The sequence below is a fragment of the Varanus komodoensis genome, unplaced genomic scaffold (genome assembly GCF_004798865.1).
Source record: "Varanus komodoensis strain SLA01 unplaced genomic scaffold, ASM479886v1 scaffold85, whole genome shotgun sequence".
Classification (NCBI taxonomy): Eukaryota; Metazoa; Chordata; class Lepidosauria; order Squamata; family Varanidae; genus Varanus; species Varanus komodoensis.
The window spans coordinates 2,451,278-2,472,063 of NW_025336543.1; the positions used below are offsets into that span (position 1 = coordinate 2,451,278).

At 41.6% G+C, this 20,786-nt stretch overlaps 1 protein-coding gene across 1 annotated transcript in view; it reads left to right on the top strand.

Moving 5' to 3' along the window:
- WASHC1 (WASH complex subunit 1) overlaps positions 1–20,786 on the top strand; it is a 48,037-nt gene that overhangs the window by 10,827 nt on the left and 16,424 nt on the right. The window contains exon 2 of the mRNA XM_044417043.1: positions 8,755–8,909. Coding sequence (XP_044272978.1) covers positions 8,761–8,909 — 149 coding nt within the window. The 5' untranslated portion in view covers positions 8,755–8,760. The remainder of the gene's footprint in view (positions 1–8,754; positions 8,910–20,786) is intronic.

Here is a 20,786-nt window from a genome sequence, read left to right on the forward strand (position 1 = left end):
TGCCAGTAAACCTTATGGCAGTATCCATAACTAACTGTACCTCTTTGAAGGATCACCTTATCCCAAATGTGTTTGTCTGCCCACTGTGATAGTCTTCGGAGGTCCTATTTACAGCCTTTTGCCATCAGTGGTATGGCTGGCAGGGATCCAGGATGCTACCTTTTCATTTACAGTGTGCAGGTTATGGAGCTCTGTTCCATAAAGACCAAACTGGTCCTCTCTTTTTTAACATTTCATTATGTGGTCCAAGCTTCTTTTTTATCATACTTTTGATTTTAGTTTATTTTCTCCCTTCCATGTGGCTACTGGTTTAAAAATAGGGTTTGTTTAATCATTTCTGTTATGGATTGTGTTGTGCTAATTGATAATTGAACCATTTTGAGGACCCTGTGAGGAACTAAAAGGTGGGACATGAAAAAAAAAAAAATCACACAGCTACCTCTCTGTGGGTTAGAGCACAGCAGCTTTATTAAAGACTCATATCTCAAAGACATTAAAAACAGCATAAAGAGACAGTCCTACTTTTATATGCTGAGTTTGATTTTTCGTTAACAGCCACAGTTAAATTTTGCAATCCTCATCATAATGAACAAATCATTGCCTGCAAGGAAAATACATATCTTTACTAGCTAGATTTGTCTGTTGACAAGGACTGTAAAATACTAGCATGAAAGCAGTTCTAAGGATGCTTATATAAAGGACAATAGATGATAGATAATACCCTCTTCCTCTCTGGATGCCCAAATTCTGAGCTTTTGTTCAACAAGGATGTTAGTAACACTCCACATCTTGGACCAAAATCACTTTAACAATTTTTTTGAGCATCTCTTTCAATCTACTGTGGGGGAAATGTGGGTAGACTTCATAATGCTGTAGAGTTCTCATTGCTTGGTAACCAGCTTCTAGGTCAACAGACTCCTTGAATGTCTAATACTTGTTGCTGCTGAACTCTATTTCAGATACATCCATCTGATTATATTTCCCCCATGCTTGTTCCCTGGGAGAGATCTGAAGTGAGCCCTAGGGTTAATCTTTTCACAATCCATCACTGCACAATGCTCGAACCCTGGAGTTCATCCCACAGTCCTGGTGAATTTCCATGTTATAGATAAATGCGTGATCACTCACGTCCATCTTTTACTTCTATCCCCAGTTAAGAGAATTTGCCAGAGAGGAAGCTGCAAAGGTTCCATTGCTAGATACAATAGGAGGGAGGCAGAGAACAGGATAATCAGAACTTCTTATTGAGGTGATGCCTTTGCTAATATGGTGCTGCTCTAATTGCCTGTCAGTTTAAGGTTTGCACTTCCCAAATTGGAGAAGTTAATGAAAACTTCAAACTTTGACACTATTTCATGCATCACCATGATATAAACTGTTCAGCTGCAGCAAAATATTTAACACTCATCTGGTATATTTGCTGAAACTTGGTTTAACCCCACGATCACCCAAGCTGAGTTTGATTTAGTGTAATTGTTGCTGGGGAAAGCAGACTTTAGTTCTGCAAATCCCAGGGGAAGCATCACTAGAAGGGCAAAGGGGAGGCAAGTTCAAAGTGGTAACCTCCTGAAGGATGAGGTAGGATAGAATTGAATATGGTAGTATTCTCTTTATTTTTCCTTCAGACTTTGAGATATTCACAATGTGTTTCTCAGCATGAAATGTTCTTTGACTGTAAAGTAAGAGGGGTTTTGCCCCAAATGTATAATCATATTAGACAATTATTGCAAAACCAGCAGGAATATTGTGACTCAATGAAGAGCATAAGAACCATGCTGGATCAGACCAATAGTCCATCCAGTCCTACATTCTGTTCATCCAGTGGCCAACATTCCCCTTCTGCCCAAGTTTCCCAGCAACTGTTGTGCATAGCATAGGCATGTGTCCATTGATGCTGGAGACATCATATAGCCATCAGGACTAGTAGCCATTGATAGGCTTGTCCTCCATGAATTGGTTCAGTCTCTTTTTGAAGCCATCCAAGTTGGTGGCCACCATTACATCCCATGGCCGTGGATCCTGTAGTTTAGCTATGTGCTGTCTGAAGAACTGGTTCTTTTTATCTATCCCAGATCTACCACCAGTCAACTCCGTATGATAACTCTGGCTTCTAGTATTTGGGGAGAGGGAGAAAAATGTCTCCCTTTCCACTTTCTCCATACCATGCATAATTCTGTACACATCTATCATGTCTCCCCTTAGTTGCCTTTTTTCTAAGCTACATATGCTCCTTTCTTATCTACTCTCATAGGGCAGTTACTGCCCTTGAACATTTTCATCCTTTTCTGCACTTTTTTCCCAACTCTACAATATCTTTTTAGGTGTGGTGACCAGAACTGTATACAATATTTTAAGTGTGGTCAAATCATAAACTCAAATAAGGTTAGTATGATATTGGAGTTTTATTTTTAATCCTTTTTCTAATTATGCCTAACATGGTGTTAGCCTTTTTCAGAAAGGGTTTCACGCTCACTTTAACAGCACACTGAGAAATTTGACATTTATTTTCCACAATGCAAACTTGACATTTGTTTTCCATAGTCAGTTTTAGCCAGTCTGATAGTCAGTACCAGCAGCTGTCTGGAACAGCAGAAATCCAGGCAGGAGAATCAATTATCCCACCTCAAAAAATACCATTTTTCAATTTCTATCTCCTTTCTCCATGCAAGTTGTTGAAATTGTTGCTCATATGAAGATAAGAGGTTTATATGTAGTTAGGACCTTATTGTCCTCCCCTTCTCCAAAAACATTTTAACCTTATATTCCATAGTTCAAACATATCCTTACTCTCCATAGGGTGTGTGTATGTAGCAGGAGGCGCATGACTTGTGAGTTCTGCCTCAAAGGAATAGTTCCTGAGGAACCAATTTGATTAGCTTTAAAGTGTTTTGCACACACTTCAGTAGATTAAAGATGGTGGACAAGAGTTACAATTCCTCTTTCTCCCAAGTGTGGCTGTTAAGAACATAGCAAACCTGTATTCAGTAGCTAGACAGCAGAATATGATTTTTATTGCTGGAAAGCAATTTTGTCTCTTAATAACCTCTACACTGACCCCTTCCTGAGATAATCTCTGCCCCAGAGCAGCCCAACCTGCACTTTATTTTCTAGTTTATTGATTTCCAGGGCAACAGAAAGCTGGGCCTGGAGAAATAGGACACAACATTCCCTGCCAGTAACTCGCAGCAGGGCATTTCTTGCTAGCGATTATTGGGTGCTGTCAAATCTTTCCTGTAGTTTGTGTGCAGGCGTTAATGTAGCAGCATCCCAGATTTATCAACATAAGTCCACCTATGGTGGGTTTACCTAGACAGGAAGAGTTGACCTAGTCAGGAAGAAGAGTGTACTCGCTTTGGCCAGTCAGTATAGGATTGCCTTGTTAATTTGCTGGAAGTGCAGAGATGTAGATGGCCTGAACTCTTGGAGAAAGCAAAGAGGAAAGCAGGAAGCATGGGCAGGGAAGAAGGGTGAGGGTATTTGCACTGTCAGAGCATGCCTGCTTTGATTGGCTTGTTACTGGGCTGGCTTTCTTCAAAGAATCAAGGGAATTATGCTTTCTTAGGGATGCTAAAATGCTGTTAAGTCTCCCTTGCTTGAACTTTGGTTCCTGGGTTCCCTGGGGAGAAGGAATAGCTATTAATCCAGTTTATGGATAAGTGTGCACTTAGTCTAGGTATAGATTCAGCTCTTTCTTCAAATGGTACTCTCTCCTCTTGATTTTACTTTGCTTTCTACCATGCCTGGTGAGTAAGAGCTCTGTTACAAAACAAATCAATAACCTTGCTTTGATTTGGGACCACAAAACGCATTTGTGTATTATGTGCCAAGGGTACCTGCTGCTGCATACACCTGTCACTATTCTGGATGACATGTGCCATAATATGTGAAACAGATTATCTGTAAATGTGTAATGACATTACAGTACCAAGCCGCAGGCGTGCATCTATGTATGTGTGCATGTCACTGTGTGTTTACAAACATACCTTTCCATTTGTATTTCACAATAGGGGTAGCGAACCTCAGGTAAGAAGCCAATTCCAGCCCCCTTGGGGTCCCCAGAACCCATGCCCAAGCTTCTGGTCCTTTGTACCTAACCGCATATCATTTGGTGATTTTCCAGCTCCCCACAATTCTAAAGGGTTGAAATGTCTTCCGTAAGACTGGCATGGAGAGCACTAAGCCAAAATGTGCAGGTATTTCTAGCCCACCTACTTTTTCCTTCTGCCCTGTCCACTTGTGGAATATAGCCCCACCAAGGACTTCTCTGAATTGGAAGTCAGCCCTCAAATGGAAAGAGAGTCATCATCCCTGCATTACAATATTTGTTTGTTATGTATACACTTGTGTAGATCTAGCAAAAGGTCTTAGGTCATGCCACATGAATTGAACACAATCATACTTCTTCAAGAACAGCAAGAATTTTCCATTTTCTCTCTGAGAAGACTGGAGAAATGGGACCATTTGATGTGTTGTTCATTCAGGCTCCACCAGCTCATGATCAGAGAAAACCTGAGGTTGCCTTCATAAGCCAGGCTGAGAAATTTAGGTCAGATTTTGCACTATGAGAAAGTGCAACATAAACCCATCGTTCTCCAACTGTATGGGTTTGGGCCCTTTAGCATGTCTGGAACACCTGGATGAATTCATCAGCTGAGGCAATTTGACTACAGTAGCCCGTCCCGACCTGGCATCCTTTTGTTGTTTTGGACTTCAGTTCCCAGTATTCCTGATCATTGGACACACTGGCTGGTGCTTATGGGAATTTTTCCAAAGTGCCTGGAGGGCCCCAGGTTCATAAGGATTGGTCTACAAGGAATTTCAAGTTCTGACTAAAATCTCCTCTGGGCAAAAGGGTGGTTTATTACATCAGCTAATTGAGAAAGCCTGAAAAGGACACTTAATAGAGGTCAAATTTTGTTTTGGATTCTTTTGCAGTATGGCCCAGTTGCTTAATGACCCTTGCAAATTTGAGGCCCAGCTAATGGGGAACTTAGATTTGAGACCAACCCTTCCTGATTTGTTGTCATTTACTAAAGAGAATGGGAAGGAAATAACGGTCTAGATAGTTAAGCTGCACTTGGCACTTAACTGTCTGGAAATTGAAAGAACAATGGGTATGCTTCACTACTGTTTTCCTGAAAGCTGACTCATCAGCCTGTTTTGAGTTAAATCTCTTAATTTATAGGCTACTGGAATCTGAAAACTAAGCGTGTGTGTGGAGAGGTGCCGAATTTGGGAGAGAGAGGTTTCTGATGCATGGTATTATCTTTTCCCTTCTCTGAGGAACCAAAACTGGTTTACATTAAAAGAACCCTGTGAGATAGGTTTGACAGAGTATCCATGATGAGCCAAAGTAACCCAGTGAGCATCACAGCTGAGAGGGCTAGAAGCCTGATCTCCTGAGTCTCAGTCCAGCACTCTATCCATTTCACGGGATTGGAACAGCTCTGAAGTCTAAGCTTGTTGCAGTCACCCTAAAGGGTGGGAAATGGTTAGAGGCTTCCCCTTTCTGACATTGCTCCATATATGAAATTAAACATGCCCATGCAAGCCAGAAATCTGCCTGAGGTAAGAGCTTTCTTACCTGGAATAGATGGACCTGGGCAAGGTTAATTTGGCCAAATTTCAGAACACCAGATAATTTCTGTCATAGGAGCCATTGAATAGACTCAAAATGAGGATTCAAACTCAAAAATCCTGGAATTGTCCAAACGCACAAGGAACAATTTATGGCCCTCCAAATGCTTTGACCTACACCTTCATGACTCTTAGCAAGCAAAGCCAGTGGTAAGAGATCATGGAAGTAGTAGAGTTGTGGGCCAAAACATCTGGAGAGCTACAAATTGTTGCAAGGAATACCAAAACTATATGAGGATGAAGCAAAATGGGTAGTGAGTGGCTAGATATCCTTGGGTATAGGGATGTAGGCACAAAGGCAGGAATAGATGTGGAGCAGCCTTTCTCAGTTTGAGACGGTTCAAATGTTTTGGAACTTCTGGCTTTTCTGATTTTTGGCAATAATAGCTAGGGCTAATGGGAGTTGCTGTCCAAAACTTAGGGAGGGCACCAAGTTGGAGAAGGCTGGTGCAGAAATTCATGTGACCATGGTTTCCCATTTAGTATCAGCATGATTAGGTTCCCATCCTCCCAGAAGATTAGTGTGTGAATTGGTCTTGTTAATGGCTTAAGTGTAACATCTGGTGCCATCACATCCCAGCCCTTTCATAAGGAGGTTTGAGGGCAGAGAAGTGGTTAAGTTGGTACCATGTGTGTGTTTACCCTTGAGTTCTGAGCTGAAGCTGGAAATCTAAATTCTGTATCCAGTTCCTAAACTAGCCTTCATGTTTGTGGGACCCGATCAGGCTAGTGCCTGCAGCTTTCTTTCAGGAGCACCCACATCTTTTAAAGCTGCCCAGCTGTTTGCCTCTTCTGCCAGCTTCTTTGCATGTCTGGGAGAGAGCTCTGGCTGCCCAGTTTAATTAGTTCACCCTGAAACTGGGCAAGGAGGACACAGCTGGCAATATACTCCCTGTTGGGGTACTTGCCCATTTCAGCTCTTGGGAGGCTAACTCTACCTGGCTTCTCCTGCTGCTGAACAATGTGTTTTGACAGCAAACGTGGCCAAAAGCTGTTTGAATTAAGTTGATCTCGATTCTTAAGATCTTTATCCAGGCTCAGCTCATCAGCACTGAGGCTGCATTTAGACAAGTGCCAGGTAATGAGAACAGCCGTGAAGTGCAAGTCTGCTTGAGGGCCTAATTACACCTATACTTATGCTTTTTTCCTTCATCACTTCCTTCTACCCATCAGATGATGATTAGACCTATTTATAGGGGCAGCGTTTCTTATTATTCAGTGCAGTGAAACTCTTGCCAATCAAATCAGTACCATCTGCATTTTTGATTGCTGTTTAATAACAGCACGGAACATGGATTAATTAAAGCAGGTTATAAATAGATTTTATCCCCCTCCCCAAGACACACCTTACTTTGACTTACCTAGGTGGCTGCCATCTACTTGCTTATTCTAAATGTATGCAATTTGAAGGTTGCTTGACTTGGAGACTGCCATATCTCCACTCGTTAGTTCTGTAAATCAGTTTATCCTGCACACACTCAAGATTTATCTATCTGATTTGTGCTCCGTTGGAACAGAATGCATAATGCTTTTCCCAGTGGATACAAATACATACAACAGAACTAACAATCTGCAGGACAATGCAGATAAGATTTGGCAGAATAGCAATGTAGAGTCAGAAGTATTTGCACGTTCAGAAATTATGTGCTAATGTTAATTCTTTAATACTTAAAGAGCTCCAGGGAATAAGAAAGTATGGCTGTTCTAAGGAAAATTGTCCAATATAATCAGATTCTTTCTGTTTATCTGTGAACTGTATAAATTGGGGTGCTGTCACTGCCACCAAATGTGAAAATGTTACCTGCCTGTGGGCTTTTATCTCATCGGAGCATCCCAAACTGTGATGGATCTGGCTCACCAGATCTTGGATTGTACTATAAAATTTAATTCTTTAACCTCTTAAATACCTCTGCTCTTATTTTTTTTAAAGGAAACAATCCAATAAAGCCTTACCCTTAGTATACCATCAGTATTATAGTAGGAGGATAGTGGGCTCTCGGCAAAGGATGAAGTAATTCTCATGCAAGTAAAATGACTTTTGGAGTGAGAAATCCCTGATGTTCAAATTGGATTCCCAAAAGGAAGAGGCACTTAAGATCCTCTTGCAAATATATGTTGGCTATTGGAGCACACCAAATTATTTCAGAGGAAGATCAATCTATGCTTTGACTTTCCCGAGCACTATTGCCTTCTCTGGCGTATTTCTCTTCCCTGTCATTGCAGAGCTCCAGTCTGTCCTTTTGAATTGAAGCATTCAGCACTCCTGTCTTATTTGATGATGGCACTGCCAGGTCCTATGACCCTGCAGTCTGATGTTCTCTTTATCACTTCTTAGCAGAAGGGAAGATATTCCAGATCCAGGAGAAAGTAGTATAATAAGAGGTCCAAAAATGCAAACAATTCAGCAGGTACCCTCTTGGCAGTGAAGGCCCAAATGCTTTCTAATTATCTTGCCTGCATGCCTTAACCTTTGATAAGAAGCGAGACATACTTTGACTTCCAGAGATACGGTTCCAGAGGATCAGAGCTGAGCATTAGAGCTGCCAGTCTCAAGCACTGCTTCATACCACTGCTCTGACTTTTTTCAGGCACTCACTGGAAAATGAGGGGTTGTATCCTTTACAAAGTCCTCTGTGGTCACCTCTTGCCTCTAGATCCCCAAATTTTAATGCTGCTACTGAAGATGGGGATATCAGTGAGTTCTGAATTCCATGTTACTGTGACTAGTAACTGTTAGAGGTGTTTGTATTAATTTGTATTAATTAGTGTGCTGATGGACAACATCAAATACTCTCCCAAATAAAATCATCTTTAGGACTTTAGAAAAACTTGCATAGCTCCTGTAGCTGTTCAGTTATTCACATGGGCTAACAGGACAGTCCAAGAGGTCCTGCAGGAGATGGGCTTGAGAATAACTTAAAGCTACTAAGTTTAAAGAACCTCTTGCTACAATCTCTGGATTGCAATACATTGCGCCCCTATGCTTCAATTTTAAAGCAGAATTTAAGCAACTCACAGTCAAGGAATAAGTTAGAAAGTCAGGTTCCTGGAATCAAGGGGCTGGTGTAGGGGGCAGAATACATTTCATTTTTAACTAGCTGTTGATTGTCTCCTCAGGCAAAAATGGCTGCTAAAACCCAGAAGTATTTCCTGGAAGGACAGGCATACTCAGTTCCTCTCATCCAGCCCGACCTCCGTAGGGAAGAAGCTATTCATCAGATAGCAGATGCACTACAGTATCTGCAGAAAGTCTCAAATGATATCTTCAACAGGTATGGTTTGATTATACCGGGAGTTCAGAAGTGGATCCCCACGTTGAGTGGTGGCATGTGTGCTGGCTGTCCTCCTCCCGCTCCTTCCAAGCAGAGGGGAGGGCTTTCAGATTAAAATACTTTATTATGGTAAAGCTGACTGGCTAGGCTGTGTTTGTAGTACAAAGAAGACTATTACAGAAGTCAGTAACAAAAGGAACAAGCAAAGTTACGAAACTGCTGGCCATTACAGAAATATCTTAATGAGAAGTGAAATTTCACACCCAATACCTCTCCTCTCTTCCAAGCTGAAAAGAGCAGACCATACTTCTTTCTGGTTTTAGAGCCAATCACTTGGAGAATCTGGGGGTTTTCAACCATATGCTTTGGTTAATGAAGTTAGGTCTGCCTCCCTTCGCCATTAACGTGCTTGGGAAAGCTTTCCACAGAACTGGAAACTCTAGTTCTCAACAACTGCCTGGTTTAGCTCCAGGTCTATTGCCCTTAGCATTTCAACTGCAGGTTCTGGCCCCACCTCTTTGTCTGACTCTGTACCTGATTCCACAGCCCTTGAAAGCTCTTTTATAGGAGGATAATCTATACAAAACCCTACAGCATGCTTTGATTCTTTTTGTTTTCATGTCCCATTCAGTTTTCCAGCCTTGGGACTCCTGATGGCTCAAGGGATGGAACTAGCCAATTAAAATTCCACCTCAGACTTGCCCTCCCTTTGCTGGCACAATAGTCAAGTGTAAAAGTAGCAGCTCAGTGACTCCAGACGCCCCTGTGCCCAAGCAGAGGATATCCTTGCCTAGTAAATTAAGCATTGGGCACTTCCTCTCCTCAGACAGGTGATCAAAATATCATCTCCTAGGAACTCTGCCAGCATTGCTAATCTCCTGAAAACATCTCCCACACACCCCTTGCTATGCAGGAAAGAATCCAGCCTTGTATTTTGCCCAAAATTGTGATGCTATCCAAGACTTCGTGTAATCTTCTAGTCTTGCGTGGCCTTGGCCCAGCATTGCTTGGGGGCGGGGGGGGGGGCGGGGTGGTGTGCCCTCCACTAGTCAAGATGGTCTGAGCAAGGCCTGCTCTGCAGCTGGGTACTTGTAGTGAGGAAGAAGGCCTTAAGAGCAGCCCTCTCCAGTTTGACACAATCTCCTTTTGTTCCTCCTCCGCAGCTTTTAGGGGTTACGCAAAGCCTACATTTCTTGTATGGATGAGGCTATATTAATGTGCAAGGCTGCCGTTATATTGTGGAAACGTGCTTTTCTGATGTTGCCAACTGTTAGGTTAGCCTTTCCTAACCTGGTGCCCTCTAGATGTGGCACACTGCCACATCTCTTGTTCTCAGTCCACATAGCTGTGGTTGCTGGGAATAACCAGAGCAGCAGCCCCACCTCGCTGGAAGGCACCAGGCGAGGGAAGGCTGCTTTTAAGTGTTTTAGCAGGTATTGCAGCTGCTGGGCATTTTTTTTCTCCTTGCTGCCTTGAGAATGTAAAAAGGTCTGATACAAAGGGTTTGTACTGTTCTTTTCCCCTTTCTGGAAGGTTGGCATGGCTATTCAGAGGCTCAGTTACTGGCAGAAAATGTTTTAACCTAGAGTGGATTGGCACTTTTAACTCTACCCCTTTTCCTTGGGCTCCCACCTACTGCCAGGATATGGCCAGGGGAAGGTGGGAGCGCCTGTGTCAGTGGGGCTCCCTGACCCTTGCAGCTTTTCCTTGAGCTTCACAGGAGCGACCCAGGTTGCTGAGTGCCCCCAAAATGGTTTCACCACCATGGGGCACCATGGATAGCTCCTCCAAAACTGAAACGGCTGTGGTTCTTCCCCTGAATGTGGCTTCTGAGGGCTTCTCCAAAACGGAATTCATCCCTCAGGCTGAAAACCGTTCAACACCCTGCCATATTGGTCCCATGTGTTCATCACTGTGGAAGAACCAGGCCAGTGTCACCTGTATAAGCAGCATTAGCATGCTAGGAATCTGTGACCTATGAGTGCACCACAGTGACTGTAAGTCTCCATGAATACATGGAAGCCTTTTAAAAGGTGCCTAGTGCCCCACTCAGATCAATCTGTTGCAGGTGTGTTTCTGTAACATGCAAGGGGAGGTGAGCCCATCTCACAGAACATGCTCAGGACACTCTGCTTTCTGCTGTCATGGCTTTCCTCTCTTCATCTGCTGTTCTGGGGAAATTGGATGTGTAATAAGCTCATTGCTGTGATTCAGAAGAATGGGAAGTGAGACTTAAATATCTTAAGCAAATTATGTGGAGGTTTAAAACACACGTACCTGCATGGACACACACAACTACAGTTAGCTTTGTGATAAGAACTAGTGTGGGATGTGGATTTTAGTCCCTCTCAGCATGGAGCTAACTGGGTGACTTTGGGCCAGTTGCACACTCAACCTAACCTGCCTTACAGGGTGGTTGTTGTAAGGATAAAGTTGAGAGGATAAGATCATCTTGAGTCCTTTGAGAGGAAAAACTGGGATATAAATATAATAATAAAAATTAGTACATGTCCAAAACAAGTAGTAATTAATTCCATGTCAGTCCCACTGAACATGGATGTAGAGGCAGATGCAACTGGGTGTAAGATAATGTCTTACATGTAGATATAAAATAATCTATCTGCTTTGTTTAAGCATTTGCTTAACTCATCTTTGTTCTTGTTTGTTTTTTTTAAGTACCACCCCAGATGCTCTACTGTGTGTGCTCTTAGGATGGGTATGCCTGGTAGACACCAATGCTTGCAGTGAAAGTTAGAGGCATGTCCTAAAGGCACATATACTTCCTTCCTTAAATTATCTTATTTATCATGGACATGAGAATATGAGCCAAGGTAGACCAAAATTTCTGTATATTATACCTTTCTATCCTCTTGGCATTCCTGTCACATTCAAATCTTGGAATGCCAACCGTGGCGCTACTTCCTCACTCTTGAGTGCACTTATGCCTTGTAATTACTAATTCTTTTCCACAACAGAAGAGACTCCATCAGGCCTTTTGTTTGCTTTGCTTTTCCTTGGAGCTCTCTGATATAATTAATAATGATTTGGTAATTATGCAGGCGTCTGATTAAAAGTTCCACAACCTTGGGTGTTCCATGCCAATCAGAGAAGAAGCTTTCAAGGTGAGAATCTCACCACTTAGCAGAGAATGACCTTTTTCTTTCTGGTTTCTTGAGATAAGGTGCCTAGATCTCATATTTTCAGGAAAGCTGTAGCTTATCGGGGAGTAGTATTCAACTTTGAGCCTTCAAAGAGAGAATTTGCTGGGGTTATGGATAGAAATGACTCTGGCACAGTGTGTGCAGTGAATGTGTCAAAAGAACTGTGAGCCTAAATATCAGACAGACAGGAGATCTCATTAGGACAAATGTAAAAGGAGAGATTCTTTTCCTGTCCGAAAGGTTTGCCTACAATGCAGGACTCTGTGCTGAAGCTTCAACTCTGCCAGGAGTGCAGAAAGTGCACAGAAGTTGGCATCCCAAGGCTTCTGACTTACTTTCTGAAAACAAAGTTTCTAGGTCTTACGGTTTTACAGATTTTCTTGAAAATGTGTGTGATATCTTAGGCACAAGGGAAGTTCTTGACTAAGAATCCGGGGTGAGGGTGCAGGACAAAGGTGCCTATATAGTTTCTTGCCTCTGCCCAGGACCAGTGTCTTGCTGCCACTGTGCTATAAACTACCGGCCCCGTGGTCTACTGAATAATGATGCAGAACTGCAAGAATTTTGATTTGCTTTTGTTAAAGCATTTGAGTGCAGACAATGAGAATGAGATTCAATAGGGAAAAATGCCAAGTCCCCCACCTAGGACAAAGATTCCCAATATATCAATACAAGATGGAGAATATGTAGCTCAGCAGAACTGAAAAAGAAAAAGAACTTGAAAATATTGTGAAAAGCAGACAAAATATGAGCCAACAATGCAATGCAGCTGCAAAAAAGGCAAATGCTATTTTGGGATGCATTAACAGAAGCACTACTTGCAAATTATGAGAAGTAGTACTTCCCCTGTACTCCTCACTAGTCACACCTCACCTGGAGTATGTCCAGTTCTGGGCACTAAGATTTAAAAAAGTTGCAGGTAAATTAGAAAGGAGGAGGGCAACAAACATGATCCAGGGTTTGGAAACACTGCCCTCTGAGGAGAGACTGAGAGAACTGGGCATGTTCAACCTTGAGAAGAGAAGACCTGGGGGGGGGGGGGGGGGGGGGAACAACATGATACAACACTGTAAGTACTTCAAAGGCTGTCACAGAGAGGAAGGTCAAGATCTCTTCTCATTGATACCAGAGTGCAGGACACAGAATAACTCAAGTAGCGACAGCCTAGATTCAGGCTCGATATCAGGAAAGGTTTTCTCACTGTCAGAGCAATACGACAGTGGACCCAGTTGGCTTGAGATGTCATGGGCTCTCTCACACTAGAGCTATTCAAGGTGCTGACCTTCAACTCTACTATACTATGATTCTATGAATCTTGCTCATATGTCTAAGAATGACCAGTTCAGCATAGGTCAGAGTAAAAACCTGGGCATTAGATATCAAGTTTTACTTGCGCTTGCAAAATGGGTACTGCTTGTTCCATTCGCATATACAAAGTGACAGGAAATTGAAGATAGAGTGGTAGGTTAGAGCATCATTATCAAGTACTGGACAACTCCAAAACATTTTGAAGCAAGGCATAGAGAACCACCACCAATAAAGGCACAGGTATCTGCTGGTTTACTCTACATTATCAAGAGGTACATTGTCTTGAGAGCTTCTGCAGAGCTCGCAATACTAATCTTAGCCAGTCCATATAAACAGTGAGATTCCCATTTCTGAGTAGCAGTAAATTAACTAATGTCCCCAATAGCATGCTAAGTGCATGAATTTGCTCAGAGTGGGTAGCAAGCCAGATTCTATACGCCTTCTTTTAAAGCACCTTTTAACATCAGAAAAACTAATTTCTTGCTTGTGTAAATTCCATGCCATGATAAATTCACTATTCTTTAAGGTACCCTGAGAATGTGTTGTGATTTGCATGGCTGCCCTTCTAGAATTAGACTTAAGAGTGTGAGAGCTCTGAAATGTTGTCCCTGCTGCTAAGCAATGCTTGGTAAAACTTAATGGGTTATTTTTTGTTTTGTTTTGTTTTTTTGGTCTCCCTCCACTTGCTACCTATAGAGCTGTGTACACATTTCACACTAAGTGACTTTTGATCAAAATAGCGTACATTCAGAAGAGCCTGGGATTTTGCAGGCAGGAGGCTTCACTCCTGAAAATGGAACTGTGTCACTTGAAAAATGAGTGGTTGCTATTTTAGCGCTGGCACTCCAGTTTAAAGCTGAACTTTGAGTGCTTCTAGGATGATGCTGACATAATTCAGGTAGCTATAGAATCCCGTGCTCTGAGCAAGAAGGCTTCTTCCCAAGTAAAGTGGAACCCAACCGAGATGGAAGCTGGTAGAGATTTGGGAAGTGCATCCACTGGAGCATCACTGAGCATACTGGAGGCAGAGGGCATTGCTGTGGAGAGCTGAGTGTATCTGTGGGATTTTGCACTGCAGCTGGTACTCTTTGAATATTTAATTTATTTATGGCATTTGTATACCATTCATGTAGAAACATGGTAAATCCTTCCTTTGGCTGAGCCCGTTATAGACGATTATCCACCAGTTACACCAGTACTGTGGGGAACAGAGGCTTTTATTTCATAAGAGGAATTCAATCTACCATCACTGCATGATGACTTAGAGTTCCCCAGGAAGGAATGATATTCACAGTGTGTGTAAGAAATGCTGCTAGGTACTCACAGCAACTCTAATGATGTGGATATATTTTTCTTCAGGAGCTAAATTCAATATCTTCAATAGTCTGTAGTTCATTTTTAAGATCTTTAAATAAAATTGTTTGCTGATCCCTCGTGTGTATGATCCGTAGCAGCTCAGCTACATGGCATGCCATTTTCAGGCCAGCTTTTGTGTAACTTGGTTTTGAAAAAATGCCACATGCAGAAGGTTAGTTATAGTTACTCCTTGTACATTTCAATTCTAAATGCCTGGTATGTTTAGCAAATCTGGCTGTTGTTCTTCCTTTCCCCATAGATTATACAAAGGTCAGGCTTTGGAGGAATTCTTTTCATCATGGTAGCATATAATTAATCATAGTTCACATTTATGTAGGACACTTCTAGCATCCAGATCTTTTGCATGCATTGTCTCAGTCAATGCCTTCAGTGTGGATGGACTAGGCTTACCTGCCAAATTGCCTTACAGTTGACTAATCTGCCATAATACCACCTCAGTAGTTTGCTTGGGAAGTTGTCAGTCTGCCATGCTGAAAATCTAATTGGTGCTCCTTTCATTAGTAAATGAAAGAGTAGAGTAACTGTTCATATTCCAGTTGGTCTACAACTTCCATCAACCCTAGCCAGTATAGCCAATAGTAAGGTGTGATGAGAATTACAGGCCAAAACATCTGGAAGGCCACAAGTTGCCCACACCTGGTCTAGATTATTTAAGGATAGGTACTTCAGATTTGATAATATATGAACCCTGCCCTTTTAGGTTGAAGGTCCATCTAATCTAGCATCTGGCCTTCTCCAGTGGCCACCAAGGGGCACACAAAAATTCCTTTTAGCCATCCTGGCCAGTAGTCTTGTTTGCTTCATGAATCTGTAAAGCAATTGAAGTGAGTAACCATCGCCGCATTCTGTGGCGGTAGTTTCCATGCTTCACTTGTTAATTGTGCAAAGAAGTGCTTTCTTCTCTCTGTCCTGGATCTGTTTCCCATCTGTTTGAGGATAACACTGAATTTTAGCATTATGATAGGGGGCAAAACTGCTCCCCCTGCACTTTTTCACGGTGTACGTGTCTTTACAAATCTCAAGAATATAATCTAGTAATGTTTCCCTCCCTAAAGTAAAAGCTTCCAAATATCGTAGAGAAGCTGTTCTACTCCCCCTCCAGTGATTTTGTGTTAAAAGCACATATTTTACAGTGCATATACTGTCCTTTTCCTCTCTACAGGAAAAAAAATCAAATTGTGGTAACTAGCACATATATGACCATGTATCACCTTGCCATTTATTTATGCAAACAGATTTCAAAAGTTAGCTATTTTCTTACAAACCTGACAATTGTGTCATTTCAGCAACAGAAGGGAAATGTTGATGGAATGGAGTCTTCTACCCATGGCCTCCCAGCTCAGTTCTGGAGGCTTGGGGACCCTGCTGGAGCAGATTTTGGGTATGTGCATCAGAAGGAAAGGATAAGGAAACCTAGTTGCACCTGGTGCTGTCCTCTGGCCACCCCTTGGATTCATCCCATATAAATTATTCTCACATACTTGTTTATAATATATGAGCTTTGACATAATTGTTACATCCAATATGCTTAAAGAACAATCAGACAGCAGAAAAGGCAATGAAAAAATTCACAACATACATCACCCTTTAAATAATGCAGAAACTCAGCAAGATTTATTTCTTTAACAGTGTGATGGACCATTATCAGGATCTTGAGTCCCCCAAGAAGATGTCACCTGCAGGTTCCTACAGCCAGTCTTGGTTATCTTAATAAAAGGGGTGGTCTACCTCTTCCCATCAATCAACCACTAAGCCCTCCCCTTGGGGTTAATGTTCTGTTCTTTTCTTATGAGAAAGTTTTATTTTTTCATTCAGTCAGCATCAAAAGAGATTCAAAAAAAATCACATCACTTTATAGGTATGACTTCCATCAAAGGTTTTGCAAGGAGGGAACTGTCAGGAAATATAACACTCTATGGCTTGAAATATCTATTGCTGCAAACTCCCAGCAATAACATGGAGAGGGAAGAAAGAAGTGTGAAAGGTCTGCTCTTCACACTTGGCTGGCAGATTTTGCTTTCTCTCCTTCCGTCTTTAGCTTTCTCTCTTTTGACTAAATGCAGTACTGTCAATAGACTTCAACTGAAATTAGAAAGGTTTGAGGTTTCAAGGACATGAGATGTCTTTGGTTAGCAGACTCATAGAACAGCAAAATACATAGTTTTAGTGAAGAAGAACTCTGTTTTATGATTTGAGAATGAACAGCTCCCGTTTCTGTTATCTTTAGCCTTTATAGAGGGATGGCAGTGACCTATCTTACACTGTATATAAAGCACTTGAGATAACAGCAGTTCTTTCTGTAGCAAGCATCTGTAACTATGTGGAACTGTACATAGAACAGACTTCAGGAAATAGAGTGACCAAAGCATGGGCTCACCCCTGACATGTAATTGTATCTGGATATTTTCATGTGTAAAATTAAGGGCAGTCAGATGTTGGAATTCCCTGCTGACCTGATCTAGTTCTCACAGAATACTTGAGTCAGACAAGGAACTGTCAGGCATAAGTCCAGAGTACATACGTCTGACCACTCCCACCATTCTAGAAACACCAACATGAAAACTAATGTATCGGGAAGAAGACTAGGCTGAATTTTTTTTCTTGAGCTTACTATAGATGGCATAGTTTTGCATGGAGGAGTATTCATTCATGCAACTTCCCACGTTATGGTGTGAAGTGCTACAGCAGCTTTCGTCTTGGTAAGATCTAGGGTAGCCTTCCCTGACCTGGCACTTGCTGGATGTTTTGGACTATTAACTCTCCTCATCCTTGACTGCTAGCTCTGCTAGCTGGGGTTTCTGGGAATTGTAGTCCGAAGCATCTGTAAGAGATTTAAGAAAGCCAGTGTGGTAGTTAAAAGTGCTGGACTGGGCGCCTGGGAGATCTGGGTTCTTGTCCATAAAACTCACAGGGTGATTTTGGGCCGGCCAGTCACTCACTCGCAGCCCAGCCTACCTCACAGGTGTTTTGTTGTAAGGATTAAAAAGGAATTACATAAGCCATTTTGGGTTCTTCACAAGAGGAAGAAACGGGGGGATAAGCATGTGATAAGATGACATCGGGCTGGAGAATGCTGAACTAGACCCTGCGGACTTTCCCCAGATAGCTGATGTGTTCTTTTACACATACGCACACATGTAGCAATAAGCAAAAAGTGTTTATCTGAATGTGAAGCCGTAGGCTGTCCCTGCTTACTGGCAAGTATACCAGTGAGCATGTCTTTCAGATGTGTATGTGTTACATTTTCAGCGTACATGAAAACAACCTAATGCGTTGAGAGATTTGTTCTAGTCAGTTCTGCCCCTGAGAGGTTGCTAAGCTGACTTGCTTTTTTGTATTAATATCTTCAGTCATTCAGTACATATTCATAAGTACCATTATGATAAAAATTGGGCAAACATATTGAATGTGGGAGGTGTTGCTTAAAACCATGACGCTAGGAAAAAGCTAAGTTAGCATTTGATGTGTGTAACCTTATCTTGCAAATCCAACCTTGCAACTGTTTTTCCCAGAATGATAGATTTTGTGCATCTGTAGAACTACCTGCTCAATATTTCTAAATCAATTATATGGGCTTTAATTCTTCAAGCAGTTGGGTGAGATCTTTCTGTGTTCCGCCACCACTATTGCATCAGTAGAGAAGCTGACACTCAAGGTTATGAGCTGAATTGGTAGCTGCACTTAGATCACCTTAAGTTTTTCTCCTGAGGACCTTTTTAAGCTCTTTTTTAAGATTCTCTTACCTCCTGTAATTTCCATTTTGAACACAGAGCAACCTCTGAAAAGGGCTGCACAACTTTTAATAACCACCTTCACCTTTTCACTTTCAAAACTAACTTGCTATGTAACTTATGTTTAGCCCAGACTTTTGCGGGGCTGGGAGCAATCTGCCTGCCCTCCTCTTCCTAACAAATGACACTTTGTTGAACTTCCGGCATCTTCAGGTCAGAAAAACACCTGACATTACTCTGTTTTCAGTGTTGCCATCAGCCTATGTATTTAAATAAGTCTTCCATAACTGACCAACCATAGTGTTAAAGAAAGTAATCTGATTTTAGATATGTTAATTCTTTATTTTGATTATTTTTTCTCTCTTACTGTTTAACATTGGAGATGCTTGTTGGATATTGTATGGTTCATAAATCCAACAAACAAATGATATCATAATGAAATAAAAGCAGTAAGCCACTATTCAATGATCAGTAAGCAGTCAGCTGGCAATATTTGATTGGTCAACTATCTAGTGTGTAGACCTTAGTACTTTGTTCTGTTTCAATCGCTCTCAGCATCTGAACCTATAAGGCCAATTGTGTTTGGGTTGTTGTCTGTTTTGGTAAATCTAATGAAGAGGATAGTGGGAGCAATATCCAAGAATAGTTTTTAAAATGCATATTTTATTGCCATTTCAAAAATGCATCTAATCAGAAGCCCATCTCAAGTATGGATTCAATAGTCTATCAGATATAAATATTAATGGATATTGATTAACAATAATTTATTAATAATGTATTAATTTATTAATATTTATTAATAATAAATCGGGCCTATCAGATTTATGATTGTTTCACATCATTTTACAGGTTTTTCTTTAGTCCCTAATATGTCTTAAATATGCCATCAGTTTTATTAAATTAATCATCTCTTTCCTTTTCCCTTCCCCTCCTTTTCCTTTTCTTGGTAACTTTTTGCTTACTTGTAAGCCTTTCAGAGTTCTTCTAGTTACTTGCAAAGATTATATTTAACATGCACCACATATTTTCCAAATTGGTAATTTCTTGTTGTGAAAAATTGATTGGTAAGTTGCCTCTATAGCAGGGATGGGGAACTTGTGACCCTCCAAATGCCGTTGATCTGTCATTCGTGTTATTCTTTGCTAGTGTCTAGGGTACATAGAGCTGATGGAGGTTGCAGTATAAAACCATGTGGGGAGCTACAAGTGATGCGAAAGAAGACAGCATTGGTGGGCCTTTATTGTGCTGGTCTCCTGATAATTTCTCCATTGCTCAGCTAATGTCAGGATGAAGCCTTGAGCTGTAGAAGGAGCCTGTGCCACAAAACAGGTGTGCACAACTTGCGGTTCTCTGCTTTGGCCTGCAGCTCTCATCAGCCGTAACCAGCATAGCCAGAAATGTTGACTACTGGGAATTGTGGTGATCCAGATGTTTTGGCCTACAAGTTGCTCACCCTTGTTTTGACATCACTGCTCCAGAAACTGGAACACGGCTTCCATAGGAAGAGTCTGTACTGTGGATTCCTTCTGTGCAGGTCAAGTCTTGTCTGATATTTCCCATGCAATGTAGGAAGGAGCACTGTATTCTGCAGTTCTGTACACATCATGAAAAGGGTCTCTAGGAATTGCTGTCTTGTAACTCTGAGCTGCATTCAGTGGAATGAAAAGTTCAGAAACCAGAGCAAATTTTATATGGCAAGAAGGTTCCTTTGCTATCTTTTACACAAAAGTTCCTTCTGTGTGTGAATGTCCGCATACACATGTGTATATGCATGCACACATGTTCAAATTCTTGATATTTACAAGCTCCAGAAGGCAGTTTAGTATCTTCCAAAGTGGGACTGTCTCCTAGTACTTAAAACACCTGCAAATCAGATTCAAGGAGTAATCAAAGTGTGATAAACATTAATTAGGATAATAACCAATAGCTTAATGGAGGAGAAGAAGAAATCTTGATTACGTTTTCTCATGGGATTCTACCCATCAAGTTTTTGATTGCACTTGCTCAGACATTAAATAAGATGCAAAGATGCTGTTTTAAATGTGAACAGGGGGGAAAAGCAGAAGGCAAACAAGTAGGATTGGGGTGATTTTCCCCTGTGACAGAGTACTTGAACTTATTTGGCTTTTCTGCAGGGAAACACGCACTGTAATTTTCTGCCTTTCAAACTTTTGAGGTGAAGCTGACGTTTATAATGGATTTTTCAATGCATCCCTGAGCAGTCATCAATTGCAAGTGTCCGCTGCTTCCTTCTGTACTTTCATGAGCAAATAATAGGCTCTGTGGAAGACGCTGTGCAG